The sequence below is a fragment of the Dermochelys coriacea genome, chromosome 7 (assembly GCF_009764565.3).
Source record: "Dermochelys coriacea isolate rDerCor1 chromosome 7, rDerCor1.pri.v4, whole genome shotgun sequence".
NCBI classification, from domain to species: Eukaryota; Metazoa; Chordata; order Testudines; family Dermochelyidae; genus Dermochelys; species Dermochelys coriacea.
This window is the reverse complement of record NC_050074.1, coordinates 4212374-4235001: the sequence shown is the minus strand read 5'-3', so window position 1 is coordinate 4235001 and position 22628 is coordinate 4212374. Positions and strand designations below refer to the sequence as shown.

General features: G+C 42.5%; 1 protein-coding gene across 6 annotated transcripts in view; it reads right to left on the bottom strand.

The window, feature by feature from the left end:
• The window catches only part of PTPRG (protein tyrosine phosphatase receptor type G), a 610478-nt gene that overhangs the window by 246340 nt on the left and 341510 nt on the right, over positions 1-22628 (bottom strand). For all 6 annotated transcript variants that reach the window (XM_038410554.2, XM_043518167.1, XM_038410556.2 and 3 more), the window contains exon 4: positions 15479-15627. In XM_038410554.2, the coding sequence (XP_038266482.1) occupies positions 15479-15627 (149 nt within the window). The remainder of the gene's footprint in view (positions 1-15478; positions 15628-22628) is intronic.

The following is a 22628-nucleotide window of genomic DNA, read 5'->3' as shown; positions in this document are numbered from 1 at the left end:
AACCCACAAATTTGTGAGAGTCCCGAAAATAAGCTCAGATCAGAATTCGACACATGAACCCTCCTTTCATTACAGGCTGAAGCGACATCCCAGTTCTGGACAGTCCCAGACTTTGGTATGTTTGAAAACCAGACCCAAGTTTTACAGTATGGGCCCATCTCTAGTTTATTTTATTTTATGATGCTGGATGCACAACCAGAGAAGAGGCAGAAGGTAGGGCAAGCCTTGTAAATTAGTTTGGGGCCACATTAAGGGGTGTGTTCTGTGCTACATCCAGCTTCCACTTGGTGCTGCCGAGATGAGGGCTGTTGGGGAGCTGGTTATGGCTCATTGTTTCTCTGTACTATCCTAGATGCTGCTCTACCATTCACACGTTGGGAACAGGTTTCCTAAAGGACCAGCTAAGGCTTGCCAAAACATATGGCAATGTTTCCTTCCTGCCCTGATATGCTCCCTGTATTAGGGCTGCCAGGAGGGAGGAGTAAGAGCCACTGGGCTAGCAGTATTGATATCCCTTTGCGCCACCAGAGAGGCAAGAGGGGAGTGGCACAAGATTCCTCTCTTTGCATTAGAATGCAGGGAAAGTCAGTTAGCTTCAAAGACAAGTGGGAAAGGGGCAGGAAAACAGAGCAAGTTAGTTATAAAAAGCCCCTGGTAGTTCAGACTGCCAGCAGAACCAGGACATTCAATTTGTACAGCAGGATACTGATGAACTACTCTAATGTCTCTGCCTTTGTTAAAGATGAAATAAGCACTGAAGGCTTGAGTATTGGCATTAGTGTTATTTATTTGTATTGTGGGAGCATCTGGAGGCCCCAAATTAAGGATCACAGCCTTTTTGTGCCAGGCCCAGTACATGCATTATTTAAAACTAGTTTTACATATGATCTACACCAGTACAAGTGAGAGGATCACAAGGCCCTACAATCTGCACCCACTCCATGGATATCCCCATAGTAGGTTGCTTCAAAATTCCCCCATCTCCCAGCTGTTTAACACAAGCTGTTGCTAGGTGAATCAAATTCTAAGGAAGGTGTGTCATACCTGTTTTTAGCAACTTGATTTACTGATTCTCTCAAGTGCCTGTCATACTTTATGGCAATCTCCCCACCTTTCTAGAGTCCAGCTCCATTCAAAAGAACCATACATGTGTCAAATAAATTGAAGGTCCTATTCAAATCACAGTGCCCTGTGCCAGACCTGATCTCCCATCCCATCTTTCACACCATAATCTGCTTAAATTGAACAAAACCTACTAGGGAAGAAGCACTAAATTTTCCACCCTCTAGTGAGCCACCAGGAGGTGACAATAATTATACCTGTCAATCAGTATGTCACAGTAAAGTTCCTGTCCATTGAAAGGAAGGTGAGAATTATTCTTCTAATATATTCAGAGAATAGCCAGCATGCATCTTTCCATTCCTTTATCAGAAACTGGTTATTTTTAACAAGATAAAGAAGCTTTTGTAAACCAGAGCCTCCCCCTTGCTGATGATAGAAGCTGACCCAGTATATTAAATGGAAACTCGTAGATGAACAGATGATACCAGCCTGATGCAGATTTCCTGTGCTTTATAGCAGCACTATGAAAACAATGGAATTTCCACTACAGTTTAAATTCATTTAAGATATTCACATTTGGGGGCCTCTGATGATCATTTCTAGCTGCAGCGTACATCTAAATCTCTATATATGCTTACACACACTGCCTATTATTTGAACTATGCAAATACTATTTCTGTGGTGCACATCGGAATTCCATAAATAATTCAGTATGAACAGAGACGTGATGGGGAAGAGGGAGAGCTGTTAACAGGAAGAAACAGAACTAGGTTCAATCCAGAAACATTTTGGCATTATTAGCACCCTGGGGCTTAGGCAGAAACTAAACTTACAAAAACATGTAGAAAAGAGCTGGTGTTCTTAGCTTTTCCACGTCTCTCGCAGTTTGCATAGTTAGAATCTTGAGACCTTTCAGCCATCTCTTCAACACAACTTGATGTCACTGGATAAACCCCTGATTCACATCTTTTCTAACCTACACATGGCACTGATTTAAATCTTTTAAGCACCTCCTTTTACAAACCAAGAAAGCATAAATAAATCTAACTCAGTGAGAATCCATTGCCAAATTAGAAGATGGATACATTAAAACGGAGGAAAGGGAGGAAGGACTGATATCTACATTTCTGCAGGAATTATTTCATTTATGCGACATCATAATGAATGTATTATCTCAACATCCAGATTGCTGTGACTCCGCACAAGCAAGGAAATAAACCTAGGAGCAGACCTTAAATACCATTTCAAGGATAAGGCATTGACATATTGATTTTCTGACTGCTGTTTTCAGATGCCTATCTGTGTCAGGTGAAGCTCCGTTGATTGCTATAAAGACATGTCAAGTTATTGGTATCTGAAAATCATCCTTGCTAATTATACCTCTTTCCTCCACCCCTCCTGGCAAAAAAAAAAAAAAAAATCAACTAGTTTAACTGGTATCTGCTGCAGCCAAATCGTCACACTCCCATAATCACCTGACAAACAATCTTTGCAGCACTCATTTTAATTCAGCATGCTGAGAAAAATTCATGGACTATTTGTGCTCGTAATGCAACAAGATGTTATGTCAAAGACCTACATTTAGGAATGTTCTTCTCAAGTCCAGGGAAGGTCAAAACTTTTTGATAGAAAACTTTGTTCGATGAGAATTGGCCCCTTTTTTTTTAGGAATGAATATTTCTGTAGAAAATTTTCATTTCCTTCCATTTGTTCCAGTTTTTCAAAATCCCCTGAACTGGAACATTTTGGGGTTTTCCTTCTTTTTGGATTTAAAAATTGAATTTTTTTTGGCTTTTCACTGAAAATAAATGAAAATTTCTGAAAACCCCCCTACATATTTTAGTTTCTTTTAAATGCTATTTTCCAAGACCACTCTGAACTGGAAGCATCAGGAAAATGCTGCTTTGATCTCTTGGGGGAAAAAGGATAACGTGAACTGCTCCTGATGTATCACTTGATATACTTCAAGAAAAAGCAGACACATAATAGTGATAATGGTAGCCCAGATTTTCCAGTTCCACTCTAGTCCACATGCATCTTACAGAGCTGTAGTGATCATTTCAAAAATAAAATAGCCATTGGTTGCTTGAGTCTCACCATACAGTGAAAACATATGTGCTACATGATCCCTCGAAACTACACAGCTAGAATATTGCAAATGGAGCTAGTATAAAAATATAGAATGAAAAGTCACAGTTCATCGTGTGCAACATCTCTGCTAAATGACAAATGCTCCTTTTTCAACTTTTTCCAGTTAGGGCTTGATTCTGCTTCTATTTAAGTTAGTGATCGCACCACCACTGGCTTCAATGGGTCAGGTACTGGGACTGCAGTTAGACATCTGGAGCTGGCCCATTCCAGCTGACTCAGGCTCGCATGGACTAAGGGGCTGCTAAGGATCTTGCACGGTGGGAGGGACCCAGAGTTTGAGTTGCAACCTGAACCCGAATAGCTACACTGCAATTAAACATCCCACAACCTGAGCCCTGCGAGCTTGAGCTGGCCGTGGGTGTCTAACTGCAGTGCAGACCTACCCTTAGTGACTAGGCTGCTGATGACAAGTGCATGTAATTGTAACCATTAATAGGAGTTACATATGGTTATTTACAGAAGACAGATTTAAGGCTTCTTGTTTGGAAACAAGGGCTTTTAATACACAGTTTACATTTTTCCTAACTGCTTGGATATGTTAAACCTCTCAGCCCGACCAATAGATTTGTTTTTTACTTCTTGCACAAAGTAGAAATTTACAACAATTTGAATTCCTTTCCAGTCATAGTTCAACACATTCCCCTTCCGCAAAAATTGGACCACCTTGAAGGCCAAGGTAAGTACCAAAAGCTGCCCAAACTCTCCACATTTCATTATTCATTATCAGAAGACAATTCAGCTACTTCCAGAAAGTCATCTTGTATTTTGTTTCTTATAGTTCTTGAAGAGATGACCAACACTATGAATAAATGCTACTTTTGGTGATGCCCATTTAAGGCAATGAGGTTGAATAGGGTGTGATATCTTAGTTACACTGAAGTCAGTCTGGTTGCATGGTATAACTGGATACGGAATGGCCCCAGTGTTCTCTGGGCCAGTTCTGCACTACAAAGTTTTGTTGGCATAGCTATGTCAAAGATGTGAAAAAATCCAACCCCCTGACCAGCATAGGCATGCCAGCAAAACACCCAGATGCAGCTATATTGGCAAGAGTCCTTTCACTCATTCAGGGAGGTGGTTTAATTATATCAGTAAAAGATCTCCTTGTATGAGTATCAGCTCTCTCTCCACGGGATGGTTCTACCAGAATAGTGATATCCATGTCCTGTAATGGCCAAGCCTTTCTAGTGTAGACTAGCCTTTAGTTTGAGTCATTTCTGGCAACATGCATGCGAAGGTGGAAGTGCACAGTGCATCCTAATTGTAAGCACTGCCTTGCTTTCATTAACTTTACAGGCTAATAAATAATCAGTTGTTGGATTTAACATTCAAAATGGCATTTTCAGTCCTTCATTTTGACTACAATTTGTTGAAAACTTCCATCCTCCCATCCATACAATAACCTGTGTCTTAAACTCCTCATTCTTTGCTGATTCCTTGATAGCGATCATGGAGTCATCTGGATTTTATGACAGCGTCCTCTGCTAACAGCTCTCTCACTGTTCTCAACACTTCTGCAGCAAGCCCACGGGGAGCTGTAATATCAACCAGCCCCAAAACCTTTATGACACCTCAAAATCCCTCTTATGTAACATAATTTCCTCCCAAGAGTCTTATCACTGGGCAAGGCATCTACTATTTTAGTCCAAGTGCCTGAGAGACTGTACTTCTAGTAAGCACACCGACATTTTATGGTTGGCAGGGTCGGACTCTTGTTGTTTGTCAATGTTTGTAAATGAGAACTCACTTTCCCTTGCAGATGACTGAGTGCTCCTCAGCTGACTCTGACTTGCTCTAATTTGTTTTTACTTGGATAGTTTGTCTGTATGTTTTGCTACATTCCAAAGGCCATTTGTTTTTACGAGGATGCCTGTTGCTTCTTCTGACTTGGGAGCATCTGTTCCAGCGTTACCAAACCAAGAATGCCAAAAGGGAACTGAGGCTTTTCTTAGCATCACATTTCCCCTCCATCTCATAAAATTCAAACATGTTCTGGTAAATTTGCCACAAACTCCCAATCCCTCGAAGCCCTAATAGAACCATTTCCATTGGAAATATTTTTAATCGAGCCATTGGCAAGCCCATTGGCCTTTCTATATGTTTTGTGTGAGAGGGACACGCCACTGCTTCTTAACACATTTGTGCATCACGTTCTAATTCCTGCCTGGGGTTTTCAGTTCGTCTGTGGTATTTCTAAAGTGCCTGTGTAGTATCCAAGTGCCATTACAACTCAGAAGGGAACAGTTGCACAAGTATGAACTTCTTGAAATCCCAGGAGTCTCAGACTTCTTTTAATGGAATTGAGCAGTGTTAAATATTTAACAAATCCTGAATCTTTTTAACAAATGAACTATAGCTCTTATATCCAGATGACCTTGCTGCAATGAGTATCTTATACAAATACAAAAAGTGTGCACCTAGAGCTCTGACCATTTGAACCAATGGTCACACTCCCATTGTAAATATGCTCAGTGCAATATGCAGCCTGGACAGCAGTACATCCCACTGGTTTGTAACTCACTTCTACAGAAACCCCAGGAACGTTCTGACTTCCAGAATTTAAGAAAAGCTCAGGGCAGCTTTGTTCAGGTCCATTTCTGACAAAAATCCCCCCGATTTATTTTAAACTGAACAATTTAAAAGTTACTAACTCTCCATTCTGGAATGACCAATTTAGAATGGACTGAATACTCATAGACTCATAGATATTAAGGTCAGAAGGGAGCAAAACAGAGCTGAGACTTCCTTCTCACAAACCCTCCTGACTTGCATCTTCTAATGGTCCAGGCAACAGGTCCCAGGACTGGGCGGCGCTCTCTGAACTGCATTTTGAGCAAAAGGGTACTTGAGCCCAGCTGAGATGCAGTCTCATATTGCTGAGTCCTGTGGTTTAACAACTGCTATGTACAGTAGCTGCAGAACAACCCACTTGCAGCAGCCATTCATCCCACAGAAGGAGGAGGCCGGGATAAGACAGAAGGGTCCTGCTGCAAGGCAGTTGGACTCCTTAAATCTTCTACTAAGCATATCAAAGACAACATGTCCCTTATCACTACATGGTTGGAAGATGAAGTCAGTAGGAAAGGCCTCCCCATTACTATCCAACACTTACACTTTCCAAGTCCCGCCAAGATGAACTGTGGTGGACTCTGAAGATATGGACTTGGAGAAATCTTCCACCCTTACTAAGGGCTTTTCATATGAACTCACATGACCTTCTCATAAACAAACTAGGGAAATACAACCTAGATGGAGCTACTATAAGGTGGCTTCGTAACTGGTTGGAAAACTGATCCCAGGGAGTAGTTATCAGTGGTTCACAGTCAAGCTGGAAGGGCATATCCACTGGGGTCCTGCAGCGATCAGTCCTGGGTCCGGTTCTGTTCAATATCTTCATCAATGATTTAGAGAATGGCATAGAGAGTACACTTAAAAGGTTTGCGAACGATATCAAGCAGGAAGGGGTGGTAAGTGCTTTGGAAGATAGGATTAAAATTCAAACTGATCTGGACAAACTGGAGAAATGGTCTGAAGTAAATAGGATGAAATTCAATAAAGACACTTAGGAAGGAACAATCAGTTGCACACATATAAAATATGAGTCAACAGTGTAACACTGTTGCCAAAAAAGCAAATATTATTCTGGGATGTATTAACAGGAGCGTTGTAAGCAAGACACGAGAAGTAATTCTTCCGCTCTACTCCACGCTGATTAGGCCTCAACTGGAGTACTGTGTGCAGTTCTGGGCTCCACACTTCAGGAAAAATGTGGACAAATTGGAGAAAGTCCAGAGGAGAGCAACAAAAACGATGAATGGTCTAGAAAACTTGACCTATGAGGAAAGATTGAATAAACTGAGTTTGTTTAATTTGGAGAAGAAAGGACTGAGAGGGGATAAAGATTGTTACAAGGAGGAGGGAGAAAAATTGTTCTCATTAACCTCTGAGGAGAGGACAAGAAGCAGTGGGCTTAAATTGCAGCAAGGGTGGTTTAGGTTGGACATTAGGAAAAACTTCCTGTCAGGGTGGTTAAGCACTGGAATAAATTGCATAGGGAGGTTGTGGAATATCCATCATTGGAAGTTTTTAAGAACAGATTAGACAAACACCTGTCAGGAATGGTCTTGTAGTTATTACGTAGCCCTGCCAGGAGTGCAGGGGACTGGACTAGATGACCTCTCGGGGTCCCTTCTAGTCCTACATGTCTATGATTCCCTCTCCTCCTCGACCCCCCATTTCATCTATAATCAGCTCTTAAAAGATCAAGACAGAAAAAAAGCTTGAGTCTTTGCCATCAATAAATCTTTGTGGGTTTTCTTTACATCCAGTGGTCCAATATCCACTGTGAACTGCGGCAAACTGCCCATGGGTTTAGCCACCAAAACGTTACAACAGAGATACTGGTGTACTTTGCAAATAAGGAAACTAGCCAACACACTGTAAGAGTGAGATTATCCCATTCCATTTTTCTGACTCCTGACAATCCAGCATTTCAAGTAGCAGTCTCATTGAATCTGCTAGCTTCCATTTAAACAGCTCTTATAACTGTCAAATTCTCCAACCTTTGTACTGATTTTTCTCCTATTCAAAATAACTTTCCTTTACAACAGGAGCAGGCTGTCAGCCTCTTATCTCTTATGTTCCCCTCCACCTGATCCTCCTTCTCCTTGTCAGTCTTTCCACACTCTTATTAAACATGTGGAAAATTAGGGATTTATGTCAAGGGAATGTATAACTCTTAGCCCATCATTAACATATTGCAATTGCAGTGTAGTTCTACTGATTCACAACAAGCCATAGTAAATCCTTAGGGAAAAGCAGGATATTCCCATCAAACACTAAGGGAACTGTATCTGTGCCTAGCTACTGAGTGGCTCATTTGAAACAAAACTCGGCAGACACCCTGTCATCTGTGAGCTACTGTGAGTTACTTAGGTCCAGCAGACAGCAAGACATCATAAAAACAGACTGCTCTTCCTTCCTTAAATATTGTGATGGTATCTGCATGAACAGTCCCACGATACATTAACACCTCCACCAAGCACATTTTAATTTCAGACCATCCTCTCATGTTTCCTCTTAATTATCACAGGGCATTCATAGAAAAGATCAGCCAGATGGAGATTAAATATTTCACTACGAGAAGATGAAGCATTCTGCACTAAAATGGAACCTTTATTGCAATAAAGTCATTAATTAAAAACTCAACCAATTCCCCTGCCACTATACAGGAAGCACTAAAGGCAATCACAAGGGGAAAGAGCACCAGCTATGCCATGGAAAAGAAAAAAACAAAGTAGACAGTTACACGAGGCTTTGCTTCAGTTGAACATGGACTTGGCAGCTCAACACAGGGGGAACCAAGACAACCATGTACTCAATACATATATCAATATTACTCCTTAAAATTAGACTGAGCTGAACTCCTGCCGATGACAAACCCAAAATGTTATTTCAAGTGGAAGAAGGGGGAAGAGAAGCAAAGGCTGGAGGGCAATGGAGGAGAGAGGGTAGCTTCTGGCTTTCCTCCTTCTTTTTGGATGGCCTGTGTCATCTAGGGTGTCATGGCATTGTGGGAGAAGCAGTAGCTGAGGCTTGCAACAAAATTGCCTGCAAAATGGGAGTTTGCTAAAAAAGAATAATTAATCTAGGAAATACTTGAGCCATTCCTTCCTTGCCTAACCGAGTAAGTCATGGACACAAGAACAGATGAAAAGCACACTGACAAAATTTCCTCTGACAAACAAAACACCACTAGACAACACTGAACTTAGGGTAGGGTTGCCAGTTTTGGTTGGAGATATTCCTGAAGGTTTCATTCCATGACATAAACTCTAATTAAAGATTAATCTGTGATTCCTGGAGACTCCAGGGCAATCCTGGATGGTTGGCAATCCTAATTTAGGGCCAGATCCTCGCACCCAAAGTGAACTTTGTAGATCTCCCACTGGAGTCAATGGGAGCTCTAAGTACCTCCATATGACTACAGGATTGGGTCTTCAGAGAGAATGCTAAGCAAAAATTCTTCATCTGCTCAAAGCCTCCTGCTGTGAGATATTCCCAATGGTCTCTTTAAATTCCCTCCATCATTTACTGACTTGTACTTTTCTGCATTCTTCCAGATGGAGGCAAGGAAATTTCAAGAGCAACCACCAAAAGAAATACAATGAAAACAGAACCACTCCTGTCTACCTGTTTCACTAGAAAACTTTACTGCTGATTAAAGCCAACTGTAATACCTTAGCAACGACATTACTCTCTAAGGTGCAGCATGCCAGCAGTAACAATCCCAACTATTGTATGATAAAGCAGCATGGTAGTTCTAACAGTGGACTCCAAGAAAACAATTAGCAATATGCTCTTCTTTGCATAAACCCAAAAAGTACACAAATGTTAAAAGGCTTTCCCAAAACGCTAGCGGACGCAGCAGGTAAACAAACTGGCCAGGCCCGCCAGGGGCTTTCCCTGAACAAGCGGCATCCCAAGTTTGGGAAACACTGCCCAAGAGGGTGGCAAAAGGTATTAATATTGAGGGTAAAGGCAGACAAAGATACTAGATCTCAATTTGTTTCCTCTAGAAAGAGCTTCATTGTTTTGAATCACACACATTTCTTCTACATCAGGGACACACAAGTAGAAATATGAAACAATAGGGTCACATGATGGGGTGCACTCATCTCTCGTGAGCGCCTCCTTGGCCGAGTACATGCGCCTGTACACTCTCTCTCTCAGTTTGTCCCTACACTTGGATAGAGCAGTGCCCCAGAGCTCCCTCCCTGGAGACAATGTCTTCGCCCTCTTGGTGCTTCCTGGCTACAGCTCTGCAGCTGGGCTACCGTAGTTCAGTTCCCTCTCTGGGGCCACTTCCCCCCAATGGTTAATTGGGGGTAGGGGGGACCCAGGCCCACCCACTACTCCAGGTCCCAGCCTAGGGACCCTGTAGATAGCAGCCATCTGCCGTATCCCTTTAATTATGTCACACAACTTCTCTAATTCCTTGGGCCACTTCCACAACCAGCTCTCCCTGGCTTCCGGCAGCGCTGCCCTTTCCAGGGTTCTGTAGCTCCGTGAGCCAGCCAAACACCATCCACACTCCTACAGCTCCAGCAAGGAATGGAACTGCCTCTGGCTGGCCCTACAGCTCGTCTTATACTAGGCTGCTGGGCCCTGATTGGCTGTGTCCGACAGCCATTCTAGGCAGCCCTCTCCACTGCCCTTTTTGGGTCCATTTTGGTCCAATCTGGCATGGCCATGAGGCCTCCAGCAGGGGGTGTCAGAGGTTCTGGTACACCCCATCACGGGGTCATATGATATCTGTAGCAGAACATGATGTATTTATGGCAGAGAATATGGGCATTCATATTTGAGCAACTATCGCCAGGTTTGGGCAACAATGGAGTTAGTCTTACTAGTATAATCTTGGGCCAAGGGAAACTACCCCAAAGGGAGTAGGAAGCAGGTTTGAAACAAACAAAGGAAGTATTTCTTCACACAATGCACAGTCGACGTGTGGAACTCTTTGCCAGAGGATATTGTGAAGGCCAATACTATAACAGGGTTAAAAAAATGACTAGATAAGTTAATGGAGGATAGATCCATCAATGGCTATTAGCCAGGAGGGGCAGGGATGGTGTCCCTAGTCTCTGTTTGCCAGAAGCTGGGAATGAGCGACGGGATGGTTCACTTGGTGATTACCTGTTCTGTCCATTCCCTCTGGGACACCTGGCATTGGCTACTGTTGGAAGACAGGATACTGGGCTAGATGGATCTTTGGTCTGACCCAGTATGGCCATTCTTATGAGAGTACAAACAGGGAGTTAGAGGGCAACACAAAGGCTAACAGTCAACCCTGGAAAATGTTCCCAGAAGAGTATTTAAGGAAGAGTAAGAACTGCTCATGCAAATGATTGTTTATGGTGATAATTTAGAGAAATGGGTCAATCACCATAATATAGAAGCCTTCCATGAGAATCTGGTTAACCAATGGGAAAGGGAACAACTTTTTTAGCTCCTCTCTTAGCTTTGTTCAATTCAAAGAAAAAGAGAGATCTCCAAAAATGCACATGCAGAAGCCTCCATGTGCCAAATTGCAGCTGTACCTTTAGAAGACAGCTTGGGGTGCCAGACAGTACAAGTTTGCTCATGTAAGATTAACGGGATTAGGTCTCTAAGGCAAATTGCAGTATGGTCCTTGGAATAAGATTCTCATTTACTAAATAAATTACTGTATATTACTGTATAATGACATTCACATTATAACTGACAATTAGAGCCATTAAAAAGAAAGCTCATAAAACAGCCGCCGCTCATATCAAATTAACACAGTCATGATTAAAATCACTTCTGATTTCTGCTCTTCACAGAAATAATCAGCATTTTGCATAAGAATGAATAGGAAGCAACTGAAAAAGTCCCAGTCATGCTAAGACAGAGGTGCTGAACGCGGCCAGCACAGCACTGCCACGGCTATTGTTCGCCTGCTGGAGATGCTGTCCACATGTGCTTCCACCCCAGCAGCAGGTACGAAAGACACATGTCAGAGCCCCTGCAGAGGCCAGGCTATTCAGCAGTGCAGTGGCAAGGAGGATTACAGTTCTGCTGTTCTTACTATTGGCTCTAAGGGGGAGGACCTGCATTCTAAGCTGGCCTGAGGGAAGCTTCCATTTTATTTTCTATTTTTCTATTTTAATGTTGTCACTTCACAGTTTAATGGCTTTTGGCATTTGTACACAGATCTACTCAGCTTTGGCTCTCAGGAAAAAAATGAAGTAATTAGAACAGAACAAGCACACACGCACAGACACGTCAGCACCTCATTAAGATGAGGAGAACACATTAAAAATTTTCAAGGAAACAAAGAGATTTTCTCCCAGCAGGTCTAGAGGCCACATCCTTCTCCTTAGGATTACTGACACCACGAAGAGCACTGCTTTAATCCTCAGCAACACAGCACTGGTTAGTGACCCTGCTCAGACACAGGCTCTAACACGAAGAGTGTGAGAGAAGCGATCACGGCAATACACAATGCCAACTAGCATTGGTTCTGCAGTTGTAGCACGTGGATGAAGACAGAGGTTTGGGTACGCTGAACAGCCACCACAATACTAGTATTTACCCCTGGGTGGCGGGTGAAAGCGCCATTGAGGGGAGCTAGCCTCAGACCCTCCCGCTCTGCCTGAGGCCCTGCCCTTCTCCTTCCGCTGGGTAGGTAAGGAATGCTATAACATCTGCAAAGAAAATCTAAGAACTAGATAAATAGTCAAGACCACATCATGAACCAACCATTTAAAATGTTTTTATATATGTTATGTATTGAAAACAGATAACAATTACACTCTGTATAAATAAAAGTACTGAAAGATAAGATGCCTTTGATTTGATTTGCCTTTAAAGTATGAAATAAAAGGACATTCTCATATATCCTACCAACTAATTTAACACATAAATCACAAAAAATGTGATCCAGATGGGCTTCAATGAAGGAAACCAATCAACAAAGACAGCCTCACCATCTGACACATTAGTTGTAATAATAAAAAACAAACAGCATGGTCAAACAATAAGGCTCTGCATTATATCTGACATTTCTAATTAGTTTCTGCAATCAGTGCAACCTGCTCAACAAAAAGACTAACAGCAAGTATTTTGTTTTCTAGAGGAATGTGCACCTGAACTTCATGTTTATAGAGTGAAGTCTATGGCAGAAGCAGATTCATCTGCATTCCCATGGGATGTGCTCTGGAACTAATGGACTTTGTACAGTCCACATCTGGTTTGCCAATTAGGTTCAGAGATCACTTGCTTTCAACTATTTTGACATTAGAACTGTGCCAGACTTGGAATACAAAGTGCCCCTGAATATTCCACAGATAACTGACCTGTGTCTAGGGGTTAGATCAGTGGGGTCATCATTGTATGATTTCCCTCTCCCCCCCATCACCCTTTTCATAGCTGTCCTAGAAATACTACCTCTAGAGCACAGCATAGCATTTCTGGCAAGAGACTCCAAGCATAAGGCAGTCAGAGTTGCAGTAGGCACTTGCAGGCTGAACTGCAATTAGCATGACATCAAAATGGTTCCAGCCTGTAAAAACTTACCTAGGTACTTCTTCAAAGTGCCTACTCCTGCATTAGGAATACTCGTGTTAGAACGGGCATCTAGGATTGAGCCCGCAGAGCCAAACCTGAACACTCGTGAACTCCCATTAAAATCAATGGGGCCTCTTTGGCTGAGGTTTTAATGAAGAAGCATTGCAGCTAACGTGTGCAGAGAGCATTTACAAAAGGGGCTCAAGGACGATCCTCACAGATCAGGCCCCAACTTTTTTAATTTGCTTCCTTTCAAGAGATACCAAAGGAAGAAGTGTGAGTTCTGTACTAGTACAGTGCAGTCTAAAAGGAGCAGGAGTTCAGAAGTCCATATTGTAACACTGAATAAAGTCTGGTTTTTAAATCAGATTTTAATTGCAATTTAATTTTAATTTAAAATTAAACCATTTTGAAAAAAGCAGACTGCTTTTTGGCAAACATTCAGAAATAAGCACAACCTAAATGCAGAAGCTGTCAGGTTTGGGCCACGAGGGCTCAACCCTGCATACACATTCTCACGCAAGTACTCCTGACACCTTAAAGAAGTAGGTAGGGTTTTGTTTTTAAAGCAGAATAAATAAGTATTCTAACCAATGCAAAAAGAAACCAGGAATACACTTTTCTATTTAAAACAAAAGGAAATTATTTTCTATATATTGCTTCTTTCAAAGCAAAATAACTTTTCAGTCTTCAAATGAGTGTGGAATAACTTTGATAGCATGGGAAAAGGAATTACAACACCTGACACAAATGTGGGGTTGCACAGTGTCCTACCATCTCCACTTCCCACAACTTCAAAAGGCGAGTGGGCCTAGCACTAGAACTTCACATGTTCTTTCTTCCCCAATAAAAAAACTCTCTCCTCCATTCATCTGGTGAAGTGAGCTGTAGCTCACGAAAGCTCATGCTCAAATAAATTTGTTAGTCTCTAAGGTGCCACAAGTACTCCTTTCTTTTTTGCGGATACAGACTAACACAGCTGCTACTCTGAAACCTCTCCTCCTTGTGAACACCACCATTGCCAAATGAGAGAGAGATGGCAACATGTGTTCACTATCATCATCACGAGCTCCTAGAAGCTGCAACAGAGATCAAGTCCCTGTCATGTGAGGTGCTGTCCAAACACATCTTTCTCAAAGAGCTTACAGCCTCCATAGGTTGACAAGACAGACAAAAGGTGGGAGAAAAGAAGGACTTCTATCCATAGTCTCCAGATGGGAAACTGAGGAAGAAAGATTCAAGAGGAGATTGTCAGAGGCACAAATGTTTGCATTTCCAAAACTCTCCCCCAAATCACACAGGAGGAGCCTGGGAATGGAGCTAAGGTCTCCTAAAATTTCAGCCCAACACCTCATCCGCAAGGCCACCTTTCCTGTCTACACACAAGCATTCAGCATAAGTCCATTGTTTGCAGACAAGATTCACAGCTATGTTACACATCTTTAATGTATACTGCAACGAAGAGTTTATCCAATACAATAGCTTGTATGTATTGCCTTCCATCAGAGATCATTAGTTATATGTCGCGATAGAAAACCTACAGTCCATACTGCAAACTATCAGCAAAGTTTAGTGACAAGGCAAATAAATGACATTTATTATTCATTGTGTGTATTACCATAGTGCGTAGGAGCCCCAGCCATAGACCAGAGCACCATGGCAGTACAAACACGAAAGCAAAAGGCAGTGCCTGCCCCGGAGATCTCACAATGTAAATATGAGACAGGAGATAAGTGGATACAGAGAGACGGGAACACAGGGAAACAAAAAAAACTATTGATGACAGATAGCAGTCCCCACATGCCAGCTGCGTAACTACTGTTTTCTGTAGGCATCATGGCAAAGGAGAGCTGTAAGGAGGATTTGAAGGAGTACAAGGAGGTGGCTCTGCAGATGTTTACAAATTGCTCCTCTCATGCGTAAAAAGTGGCCTGGCAGAAAGCACAAAGGGGCTTGTTTGAAAATGTAACAAGTGGGTGATGAGGGCTGGCACCATTAGGAGAGCAGCGGCGGGCGCTGACACCTCAGCAGCACATGAGATATGAGAGGCGATCAGCCATGAAGGACCTGAAAACTGACATATCAACGGATGGAACATTGCAGTGCTCCTGATGCATCTCACACTCCTGCAATCCGTTTTTCTGCAAGGACATAAACATGTTCTCTTTCCACTCACCTCAACAGGGAATCTCTTGCCGTTGATGCTGTGCTCAGAGCCAGCGGATCCATTGCTCTGACCCCAATGAAATTCCACTTTTTCTGCTTTGAATCTACCTGGCAGCCCAGCACCGCTGATGAAATAATCGTCCTTCAGAAGGATAGCGACTGCACACACAAGACAAAGAGAGGGGACAAGATTTTGAGTGTATTTTTGCTATAGTGTTTATGATGATTGATGCACAGTTGCTGGTTACAGTGGCTTTCTTTTTCTAACCATATGCAAATCCATGAGGATAGGAAAAGCACTAATACGAGCAATACAGGTGTATTAGGGAGAGATCAATCCCATGGAAACAATGGGAGATTACTAAAATTTCTCCATAATCTCAGAAAAAACCTCCTAACTATAAGAACAGTAGGACAATGGCGGTTTCCAATAGGAGGCTGGATAGCCCTCTGTGTTGGATGGCATCTTGGCAGGGGGTTAGACTAGATGATGCTTGCAGTCCCTTCCAGCCCTATGGTTGTATGACTCTATAATGCCCTCAAACACATGAGCAAAGAGGAAGCTTCTTATCTTAGCTAGCAAAACAATTACTACAGTACCCTTCACACAGCTGTCAGACTCCCCACACCTCAGCTCTGCTCCACCTGAACTTTCCTGATGCGTGAGGAGGGGCTCTGCTCCCGCTCCACCAGTGGGACTTACAGAAATGTATTGATGGGGAAGCAAAGCTGTCATGTGAACAAGGATCTTCCTTCCTTGCCATCCATAAGTAATCCAACCCCCTCGTTCCCCACACTGGGCCCAGGGCAGGAGAAATCCTACAGTTCTTCCAGAGGGGGAGAAATGGGGCCCATGGACGGAGAGGAACCCACAGACAGAGGAAAGAGATTTTCTAGGTGGGGCATATTTGCAACTGGCATCTTCCTCCAATCTGTCCTGGGAGGAGGTATCTTCACCCCAATAGACCCATCTTATCCCTGCCAACCATATGATTCTGCCCTAGGGTAGCCAGAAGAGATTAGCATTATACTGTCATTCTGAAGGGGACTCCCCACTGCAGTATGGCCTTCATCACAGAGCGGCATCAGAGACAGGATTCGGTCCTATATTTTCCATCTACGGGCTTTATACAAGCAAACAACGTAACCCTGTGTATAACTTCAAGCACGTGAGTAATCTCACTGCAGACTATAGGCTTATTTACTAATTGAAGTTATGCACATGCTTAAGGGCTTTGCTGGGTCTGGACTATGGTGCAGGAGGACTCCATTTCAAACTTGCCTTCTGAGGCACAGTGTTAAGAGTTTATTTCTCTAGCAAGGGAGTCTGCTTTCATTAAAAAGCAATTAGCTGCATTAAGGCACAGAGATAAAAGGATGGTGTCTGCCTGGCATGATCAAAGGGCACTTTGCATGAAATGCCATTCTTTAGAATTCAAAGGGAGGATCATCAGAACTTTCCACTTTCCAGGTGTGCAATCAACACAACTGTGGAGCTAAGTGTATCTGTTGGAGGAGTGCTTGAGACACAATATAACCTTGCAGGACAGGCAGATACAACCTCAGCAAACCTCCCCTAAACGCCTCCCCCAAACTGCACTCCCCTATCTCAGGGTCTGTCCACACAACAAAAGCTCTGCACCAGCAGCAGTGAAGACAGCGCAAAAGAACCTGGGTATGTACTCAGCTTGTTAGCCTGCTCTAAAGCCCCTGCGGTGCTGACTTCACTGCTAATGTTACCTGCACTAGCTGGATTCAAGCTAGCTCAAGTAGGCTAGACCGTGCAGAGCTTTTGTTTGCTGTGTAGACAGCCCCACAGATGAACTAAATTTGGCCCCTCCACACCTCCATCTCCCCCCTTTACATTCACTTTCCTTAACGCCTCTCCTGTTTAATTCTTTATTGGTTCTTACACTGTGCTCCTCTCTGTAGTATCTGAGCACCTCCCAGTAGTGCCTCAGGCAATGCAAGTCATGTCTGTTACATGTGTCCTCACTATTAATGTACTGTTTAAAGTAAAGGCTAAATATTTAACTTCCATATTCATTTGTATTTGACATAGCAGTAACAGTCAGAGGCCCGAACAGAGAGCAGAGTCCCATTGTGTTAGGCACTGCATGTATACTTAGTCCCGACCCTGGTGAACTTATAATGAAAGCAGACAAGAGGTTGGAGATAGGAAGCATTATTATGTCCATTTTACAGTTGGGGAACTGACACAGAGAGAGAGATTAAGTGACTGGCCCAAGTTCCCAGAAGAAGTCTGGAGAACTGAGAATTAACCCCAGGTCTCCCAAACCCCAGTCTGTTGTTTTAACTACAAGATCATCTTTCATTTCTATTCCTCCCCCTTTTAGGAGATACAGGGAACCAAGTGAAAGTTTCTTACAAAAATTCCCCTTACAAAACCCGTGTTTAACAATAAAAGGGATTTTTTTATTTATCTATTTATTTAATAGTTTTTATCTCAAAGTAAGGTTTCAGAGTAGCAGCCATGTTAGTCTGTATTCGCAAAAAGAAAAGGAGGACTTGTGGCACCTTAGAGACTAACAAATTTATTTGAGCATAAGCTTTCGTGAGCTACAGCTCACTTTATCGGTAGTTCTCCTAAAAGTAGCTAGGGAGCAGCACCTACTATGTTTGGAACCTCAGGATGAAAGGTTTACATGAAAAACACAGCCAACGAGTAGTTTCAGGCATTCTTAACCAAACTGTGTCGTCACAACAGAAGCAGATGAACTCAAATCCATATAAATCCATGTTTATTATGTGCCAATGGAAAAGTTTTACTCAGTGCTGAAAAACAAACAGGATAGTTGTGAAATAACGTGAAATGAAAATCATACAGGCTAGAATCTCTCCTGTACTGAAGCTCTGTTCAGCAGAGGAGCAGGTGAAGGTATGTGAGGAAGCTAGTTACACTTCCCTGATTTCCAGTGTCAGATCTAGCTCTGATGCAATTACAGCAGCAGCTCTAAAGCTGCACCACTGATATAGTGGAGCTCCGTTCCTTATTCTCCTGACACATCCCTCTCAATTTGTCCAGGTGGCTGGGGGAAGCATACGGGGCAGGATCTAGCTGTAGACTCTACTGGTACAAGCAGAGAGTTCACCTGCAACAGGGGGAATTCACTGCTCATCACCTACAGACTATTTGCACCAGATCTGACCCTCCATCTTTATTCTAAATTATGCCCATTAAATCAAAGAGGTGAATGAAAGCACCACGCCTTTCTTCCTCCCTGAAACATCTTACTTGCTTTTTAAAATACTGCAGATTGCATCCAATCGGTTATAAATCCCATACATAAAATTGCACGTGATGAGGAATCCGAGAAAGCAGATTCATGTGCATCTCTTACAATGCACAGTGGGGATTTCAGTTGCATCTTATAAATATTTGATAGTATCTAAATCATTTATGGCTCTGTCAGGGGTCATTTTACTTGTTTTAGATGAATAATTAAAGAGATAATTAGGAGGACGTACAATCTGAAATGTTCATCTAATTGTTCATTTTACAGTATTTCTTACTACTCTGTGTCATATGACATGTCCGCTCCACCATCTCTCTGCCTCAGCAGCACTCTCTTATGGCCAACCAATTTTGTAAACTATTTCTAGCATTACCCAGAACGGCAATATTCAAGAACCGCAGTATAAGACTTCTTGACATTTTGTCTTTACACAATGATTTAGTCAGGGAACACGGTAGAAAAATCAGCCCATCGAAAGTCATTTCAAAGTAGGCAGGTCATTCGTCCAGCTTTAAGCCAAACAGTCCTGTTTCTCAAGGTCTGTCCCCTGTTCCACGCAGAGACAAAACAGGACATGTTTTTGTCCAGTATCACAGATAGGGGATGCCATTTTGAAGAGTTTGCTGCCTCACTCCCGCCAACGTGACCTCACACATGCACATATGTGAGGTCATGTGGGAAGAGGGGGAGGTGGCGGGGGGGCCCACACTGTTTCTGGAAGGACTGGAATGTCCAGTATTCTGGGGATGAGTGGCCATCTTATTTCAAAGTACAGTATTGCTAATATCCAGACTTAGATTTAAAAATACTAGGGAATGAAGAGCTAAGGCTGAAGACATATGGATTGACAACTGTATGTAACATACCCTTTCTTAAAAAGAAAAGGAGTACTTGTGGCACCTTAGAGACTAACAAATTTATTTGAACATAAGCTTTCGTGAGCTACAGCTCACTTCATCGGATGCAAGCTGTAGCTCACAAAAGCTTATGCTCAAATAAATTTGTTAGTCTCTAAGGTGCCACAAGTACTCCTTTTCTTTTTGTGAATACAGACTAACACGGCTGCTACTCTGATACCCTTTCTTATGAAGATTGCAGGGATCTCGGAACACTGTATACAATTCCATCAAAAAATTGCAACATTAAGAGAACATTAAGGTTGCATGTTTAAGGGAGACAAAAGTTAGGAAATGCTAACATTGAAGTGGAGATCCCTAGGGTTTTTTGGTTTTCAAAGAAGATAATAGAAAAACCAGAATACCAGAATGTGGAGTTATTGGACTTACATATCACCAAAATCCCCTTCTCAATAGTTCACAGGATGGCTCCCTCAACCTACAAGCCTTAGGAGATGTGTGGCTTTTACCATCCAAGGTGTATTATGAATTTGTTTACTCTCTGCAGCAAACTTATCTGCCCACTGAATGCTTGGTGCATCCTACCTTCTCTCTGAACACTGAAGGGCTATGAAGGGCTGAAAGAGCATGCCAACAGCACTGTGCATACATAAGCATGGTTTTCAGTGGGTTTAATGTGACCCATTTTCACTGGAACATGAAGGGCAGTTCTCCCAATTCAGACTATTTCCACATCAATTTTCAATTCTCTTTTTCGAGGTAGTTTGTGACCAGAACAATCAAAAATAGAATTTTTGCATAAGAGGAAAATGTATTTTTTCTACTCTCCTGATGCTCTGAAACCCGTGGATTGTTTTTGCTCATGCAACCCACTGGTCAGGATGTTTTGTATAGTTTCCCTCTCCTGATCCACAGAAAACAGGGGTCTGTTACAACATATAGCTGCCAAAGCCAGCTCTTTAGTTCAAGCTGTAGAGGCTTGTAATTTCAATGCCAGAAATTACTGGTTCATTCCCCACTGTGTCAGCCAAAAAGGTGACCCTGGCATGTTAAAACTAATGAACAAAAACACCCTTCTTGCAATTATATTTGGTAAGTTCCAAAAGGGAAGAAATTTGTCAAGTTCTATGTGACTAGGGCTTAGAATAGCAACATTTATAAGCAATAGTAGGAAGTGCTGCTCCCACTGGAAAACCTAGGAAAAACAGAACATACATTAAGAATATTCAGCCTTAGGCCTGGTCTACATTTCATGGTTTTAGCAGCATAGCTATCTCAGTAAAAGCCATAGTGTAAAACAGTTATACTGGTATAACTGTGCTGACACCAGTATAGCTTATGCCGGTCAGGGAAACCGGCCGCAATTATACAAGATATGCACTATTGTACTGCATCCACACTACAGAGTTTTGCCATACCACTATAACTAAATCCTCCTAAAGTAGACAAGGCCTTAACTGAATTTATTTGCATATTCACATTGAAGTCCTGCTTTCTTATGGATTACCATACAGTTCTTTATCTCCTAGGGCAAACCCAGTACTGCAGAGCTAACACAGCAACTGTAGCCACATGCATTTCAAATGTTACTTTTTAGTACATAAAAAGTAATTTCTTTCCTTTTTAAGGAAAATATTTTAGTAATGAATCAGCAAAACCAATATCTGAGTCAGGCATTTCCTGGCAGTTAGAGCGTCTAGGCTAAGAGCAACAAGGAGTCCTGTGGCACCTTAAAGACTAACAGATTTATTTGGGCATAAGTTTATACCCAAATAAATCTGTTAGTCTTTAAGGTGCCACCGGACTCCTTGTTGTTTTTGTGGCTACAGACTAACACGGCTACCCCCTGATACTAGGCTAACTTTGACTTTGCCTTGGAACCTCACCTCCTCCACCCAGTCATGAACTGCTAAGAAATGCCCTCTGCTTGTGTCACCATTGCTTAAATAGACAGTTGATTGACTGTGTCAGTATGTAATATAAAGGTCTTATGGGCCAGCTGGTTCCATGACTCTTGTGCCAAAAAGCATAGCAATTTACTACAATATCTGCCACTACCTTCTACCTATCCTACTTGGTTTGCTGCTGTACCACACTTCCAATTCAAAATTCCTCCCAGCAAAAACATCCTGCAAACCCAGGGAATGGGGTGGGGCCTGAGAAAATATGGGAGGAGCTACTGGTGCTCAGGCAGCATGTTGACAGACTCAGCACAATGCCTTAGAATAGACATCAAAGCTAAAAAGACCGCGTGCACACCTCTGAGAAAAGGACATACGGTACTACAGAAAAGGGACAGCTGATCACTGATGTTCTGAGAGGTTTTAGCCTGCCAGGGAAAATCCACACCCCAATGTGAACAATTCAAACATAGTAGCAGTGTCAAGTCTGGCGCCTTTAAAGAAACCAGACTGCTCAGGACAAGCAGGGCTCTTGTAGCCTTGGTAGGCAGCCCGCCTGGGAGCAGGAATCCCAAATTCAAACCAGGGATGCCATGCCCCTCAGATCAGATAATAATCCTTGTGTGACAATAATAGTGGCTGATGGAGAGGGGATGGCCACCACCTGCCTTATTGTCCATGAAACACGGAGGACAATTCCTGCCCATGGGTTGTGCTTCGTGTTCATTGCGGTGTGACTCCATGGCACTTTGCAATATGTGTGAAAAGCACAAAGAGCATGTGAGGAAAGGCATGGCCTTCATTTCTGCCCGCAAGAAACTTAGAAAAACTCCCTGCATATTCCTATTCCTGCTACACATGCAGCTAGGCAGCTATCAGCATCTTCCCTCACACACTATCCAGTATTCGGTTTTTTTTGCTGTTTCTAGCGATACCGGTTGCTGGTTACTACAAACATTTTTCCTCCGCAAAGCTGGAGGGCAGGGAAGGTAACATACAAGGTATATTTAAGTAGTAAGCTATTGTAGACCTCATCCCTTCCAGAATCATTTTGCTACAAAGAGGACACATAGCTCAGAGTATCGAAGAAGGTACAAACATTTCTGACTGTAGCAGAAAACTGTACACATTCACTTTTATTGATT